We start from the raw sequence: 6,000 nt of genomic DNA on the forward strand, positions 1-6,000 counted from the left end.
GGTCTTCCGTAACCTCCGTAATCTCTGCCTACACGACCTTGGAGGCTCTGACTGTAAGTGCGCCAAAATGTAGTCAGCCACGTAACATATCATACGAGCCCCTGTTAGGCCCGAGCAGATACTACGAACAGTGCGGGAGGACCACCACGTCGTTCATCGTCACGGGCAGCAACCCCTCCCAATTTCGTCGATCACGTATCGATTCGCAAGTCTCCCGTAATACGAGCTCCTGTTAAGCCAACGTGGGAGCACCACCGAACAGATACGTCGTCACCCTTGTTACACACCTCTTCTATCTACAGGCAAATCCACGACCAGTGCTTCATACACGACTTCCTAGTTTGGAGATGCTTTCGACTTCATTACGATTCAACAAAGAATAGACCGTTCGTAGCTCTCGTCACAGCTCACGAACCCCTCCCCGTTCCGTTAGATCACGTTGCAAGAGAGCTCAACTGACGCTCACGATGCACTTCTCATATCATTAGATCAAAATTCGTCCATCGCTTCATCTCTTCCTGGAGCTCTGATCTTCCGTCACCCAGATACTCTCTCTCATCTAGCCTTTTGGCTCTGATACCAATTGTTAACTACCTTCTCTATTTCCTACTGTAGATCATGGGAGTAGCACCGATATTGTTCCACCCAGCCTTTCTTGCTGAAACGTGAGAGCTAACAGAGAATTCGAATTCAAAACATACGTGAAAGCTCATTCTCACCTCTCACTAGCTTCAACAAGCCCCATCTCCCTAGATGGATCTAGATGCCACATGTCATCATTATAGGGCCTTACTAATGCAACATTTCACCCCTCTCTTGGGATGCTTTAATTTCCTTTGCCCCTAGGCACATTTCTTGCATTAGACCCTTAGCCTTAAATCCACCTAGTCTGGTGCTATCAACCCTCACCTAGGACCTAGACATTAATTCCCTCCCGATCATTTACATGAAGCGCAAACAAATATATTACAAATATAGATCCTTTAAGGGAAATGTCGACTGATTCTTCCGAGGTCATGCTACCTCGGCTAGAGCGTAACATGACACTTCTTTCCTTCCTCTATGGTCATTTTAGCTATGGTCGATTACTAGGTTTTCCTCTTGTCTCCTGTTCTGTTTCTTGAGTTTTTTCCATTTATGTGATTTGTTTATGATTTCCCTTCTTTAGGATGCTTTATGGTCTTCTGTTTCTTTCCTTCGCCTTTCTTTTTTACTGTTGCTTTAATCCTTCATCCTCATTTTCCATCCTATATGAGGAGGAAGCTTCGAGAGAGTGAAGAATAGTGGTGGGGAGGCAAGATGGAGAAAGAAAAATGACATGAATACTCCAAAGTGAAGGTAGCTATCCATCACCAAGATTCATTTAGTACAAGAGGTACGGCCTTAGGATGCCACTCATCACTTAATCACGCACGCATGTATCGGTTTTTATCAAAAGGCTGGAATACACAACAACAATGTACTCGCATGCTCAAATCTTAGAAATTTGAGTTTATTGGAGCAAGAGATATTGTGCTTTTAATGGGAAATCAAATCATGACATTGCTACTTCTTTACTTCAAAATTTCAAACACAATTACTAATATGTATGAACATCCTAAATTCTTGAATGCAGAGTATAGGATACTGAATGATGGTTCTTTAGGTGGAGGAAGTCGGAAAGCCCTCTCTAGTGCAGGAGAGCCGGGTAGATAATCTGAACTGCGGTCAGTTGAATGATATACGAGACCAAATGCCCATGACCTTCTAGAGATTTTCCTTTTTGAAATTCCTTCTCCTTCTTCGCTTTCTATGTCGAGTTCATTCAATCTCTTTAGTAAAACCTCCAAGAAACGCGTTGCAAGGTCGATTTGGGTCATCTGATTCCAAAAATTAAAATATTTTGCCTCTGAAAAAGTTGGAGGGGGAGGTTGAAACTTGACCGCTGCTTTTTGTGTCTTAACAAATCCGAGAGCTTTAGTTGATCTGGTTGGGAATTCTACACAAAAAGACAAGTAATTGATTAAAGAATGTTCCTGTATCCAAGGACTTGACCTTAGAATTTGACAAACTTAATTTTTATTTCCTTCATCTGGAAAAAAACATTTTACCAATTGTCAAGCTAATCCACAAAATCCCTGTCGATTAGGGAGCCCGTATTAGCCAACTTACTTCTAGGTCCAACGAGTTCGTCATTGTATGTGCCTTTTATCACATTGTTGATGTCCTTTTGGAGTTCTTTATCCTGTTGCCTTGTCTTTCCATGTGCCCAAAAAAATGCAAACGCCTGCAGATCTAGTGCAATTATTGTCATGCACTTTGGAAGCTACATGGGATTCTTTTATAAAAGCTTTTGGAAAGTCTCTCTCTCTCTCTCTCTCTCTCTCTCTCTCTCTCTCTCTCTCTCTCTCTCTCTCTCTGTGAGGGGGGCAGGTCGCGCACATAGCAGCAGGGGAGGGGGGCGGGTCGCGGCGGCTCCAAGGTCAAGTAGCGGGGAGGGGGCAGATCCAGGGAGCAGTTCGCAGCCTAGGGGGGGGCAAAAACAGCCCACTCTCAGCCCCAAGCTTAGTCTGAGGTGTTAGAGACAGCAAAGGGGCCCCCAAAATACTCATAGGCTGCCATGGAACTCTCAAAGGCTTCTATGGAGAAGAAATCTGCTATCTCAGCTCCTACCTCGACGCCTACAAAGAAGAAACTCTCCTTTGCTGCCATTACTGGTTTTGCCCCGACTCCCTCTCCTTATGATTTGAACTCTCAAAGGAAACACAGAAAACTCACAGGCTTGAACCTACAGGAACAAGTTTACTATCTACAACAAGAACTCAGATAGTCGACTCGCCTCTCTGGAGATGAAAGCTTTCAATATGGAAAACAAAGGAAAACAGGAAATCATACAAGAAGTATTACAGATACAAAGTGAAGCAGCGCTCGAACCAAAGCTGGTAATCAAAGTCCAGGACTTAGTTAGCACTCAAGTTAAATCAGTAAAACAGGAAATTACAGCAAAAATGGACAACAAAATCAACACATGGCCCATGGGATGTTTATGAAGAAGTACAAGAATAGGAGAAAAGGACCAGCAGCATCCAGATTCTATGCATAGGAGGATTACCCGTGGGCTGGCAGGATGGGAGCATGGCTGAAAAGCTGGAACATATCACAGAAGCAATTCCCCAGATTGAATGGGACTCAAAAGATATGGTTGGTGTCCTCCAACAAGGGACACAAGCCCAACTAGTTTTGAAGGACAAGTTAGCAAGAAGAAAAATTCTCAAGCAAACCAACAAGTTGACAGGCACCAAGATATGGATTTCAGAGGAGCTCACCCTGACTCAGCTCAAGATGAAAGCCACAAGATTAGCCAAAGTGAAGGAAGCTCGCAAAGAAGGTAAATGGGCTGTTTACAGAGATGGGAAAGCACTTATTAGAGACTTCAAATCCAAACCCAAAGACGCTCAGTCTTAAACTGATGTAATGAAGGCCACTTTCTCAAACATAGAATTAGAATCTAGATGTGTGCTATAATAACTTTGAGCTGAGATGCCATGTGCACTCCTCGACCCTTTGCTGTATCTAGATGTTGTAAGTCATCTTTTTTGGTGTGTGCTTTGTCCCCTAGACCCGGCCGAGGACGTTAATGTCTCTCTCTCTCTCTCTCCTCTCTCTCTCCTACCCAGACCAACGATGTTTGGCAGGTTTCATTCATGAGGTACTCAGACACCGCGAGAGGATACTTTGAGCACGGAGACACAAGCAGACTTGACTATGTTGTATTTAGGACTTAGTACTACCATTCTGCATTCTTTGCATTTTGCATTTTGCATTGGTGTGGATGCTCGTTTAGTAGCTCCACTACCACAGCTCATTGTACCGGGTTTTTCACAGTCTCATAGACCCATCGGTCTTCCGAAGACTTTAATAAACTTTCTTTCTTTCTTTCTTTCTTTCTCTTTCTTTCTTTTTCTCTATCCTTGAGCTTCCACCCTGGCCATGGGCGCCTAGACTTCTCTCATGCATTAGATCTAATAAGATAAAATTATGTTGTATTCATTGTGGGTGATGATGCCCAATTAGAGGCTTCACCCTTTCAGCTCATCGTAATAGGCTTCTTTTAGTCTCATAGATGCCTCCCTAATCACGTCTGTTGACGCCCATCCTCTTCTATTCACGCCCGTTCACGCATCTCCATTCAAGCCCATCCTCTCCGTCCAAAACAATCAAGAAAGACAAGTACCAAATCAAGAAATTGCGGAAGACGAGACCCAAACAGCAAATCCACAAATGCAACACTGAAAAAAAACAAAAGGAAAGGGAAGAATCACCAGCATGCTTGAAGATCACCCAAGGCAGTAAACATGTGAGGAATCTCTTTATTTCTACGCTTTTACAGTTCTGCAAACAAACAGGGAAAAATAGTGATCTTGCACAATGCCTACACGAGCATGTGTAGAGGACATTTGGGGGAAACAAGCATAGGCCCACCACTCTTGTCACTTGTTTACCACACAGAATGTGTGGGCTTTGCACTCCGTTGACTACACAACCGAAAAGCACAGGATCATGAGGGTCTACAGACTGCTGAGCACTTTGCGCATGGGCAGGAGGTCTTAGCTCCGGTCCTAGCACACATGTTCAACCAGGCTGTTTGTCTTCCCACCCACTTGGAGCACCACCACTGTAGTACCGATACACAAAGCTAGTGACCCTATGGAGACTGGGAATTACCGCACCCTCATGATTGGTCATACTCTCGCCAAGATCTATGAATCGGTTCTAGATAGGGAGATAAGCAGTCATACAGAGCCTCGGGGGCCACGGGCACTAGGACAGGCAGGATTCCGAAGGCAGCATTCTACCTTAGATCACATATTCACTCTGAGAGCTATCATTGAGGAGGCAAGATCCAGACACCAGAAAGTCTACACATGCTTTGTAGACTTTTGAAAGGCCTTTGGCACGGTCTTGCACCCCCGCATGATTAGGAGACTATCCCAGAGACGCTGATTTGGGGTGTGGTGAGCTTATATGAGTCAGTTAGAGGCAAAGTACGTGCCACAGGCAGTCTATTAGACTAGGTCGAGAGCACGATTGGAGTGAAACAGGGCTGTCCACTCTCATCGACCCTCTTCGGACTCTACATTGATGAGATCACATCTTTCATAGATCACCTAGGAGGCGGGGCTCCTATTAGGTGACCTCGTGATACAGATATTGATATATGCTGAGCGGCCCCTCGTAGCGCAGCCTTGTTCATGGGATCGTCTTCCCTTCGTCGCCTCGCCATGCAAACTCATTGCAGAGCCCCTCCCTCTCTACCTCTCTCTCACGATCTCTCTGGCTAACACATGGTAGATAACGTTACTTCTTGGTTAAGTGAAACTAACCCTAGGTGCTCTCACAGGTTGACACATGTCACCTAGTTATTTGGAGATAAGGTTCGGTTCAAGAAACTATGGTTTGGTTAGTGAGACTACGGTGCCATGTGGTAGATTGCCTTATCCACACGTCACATCACCTGACACGTGGCACCTCTGCCACATCATCACTGCCACCTCACTTGACAAGTGGGAGTGCTAGCTCACAGTGCCACCTCAACATATGCTTCAGAGACACACCCCTTGTCAAGCATACACTGCATGTGACCACCAAGTGCCACATCATCAGTGCATCCACATCATCATTTTGGGACCTCTTGTGCTCAAAATTTTGCCACTCTTCCACGGGCCATATCTTTTTATCCATGTGCAATTTGGAGGCGCCCCAAAAAGCGAAATTGCTCGCGCTCTACGCACCTCACATCATATTTTACATTTGGGATTCCTCCTTTGCAGTATTTTTCATCATCACCCCTCTTGATCAGATTGCATCCTCTCCAAACCTAGCACAAACTATAGAGATAGTTATCCCTTCGTAGAGTTAGTATCCCTTCGACTCTGTAGTATATCCAAGAAAAAAACACTTGAGTGACTTAATATCAAGTTTAGTCATACGTGCATCGGGAACATGAGCATAAGAAAGAGA

At 44.7% G+C, this 6,000-nt stretch overlaps 1 protein-coding gene across 1 annotated transcript in view; it reads right to left on the bottom strand.

The window, feature by feature from the left end:
* Positions 1–5,707, bottom strand: part of LOC147888660 (uncharacterized) — a 70,699-nt gene extending 64,992 nt beyond the window's left edge. Inside the window, exons 1-3 of the mRNA XM_087392340.1 lie at positions 5,693–5,707; positions 2,152–2,266; positions 1,628–1,978 (exon numbers count right to left, since the gene is read on the bottom strand). Of these exons, the coding sequence (XP_087248466.1) occupies positions 1,628–1,978; positions 2,152–2,266; positions 5,693–5,707 (481 nt within the window). The remainder of the gene's footprint in view (positions 1–1,627; positions 1,979–2,151; positions 2,267–5,692) is intronic.
* Positions 5,708–6,000: the final 293 nt, after the last annotated feature.

Source organism: Dipteris shenzhenensis, chromosome 21 (genome assembly GCF_047967505.1).
Source record: "Dipteris shenzhenensis isolate YYH24624 ecotype China chromosome 21, Dip_SZ_1.0, whole genome shotgun sequence".
Taxonomy (NCBI): domain Eukaryota; kingdom Viridiplantae; phylum Streptophyta; class Polypodiopsida; order Gleicheniales; family Dipteridaceae; genus Dipteris; species Dipteris shenzhenensis.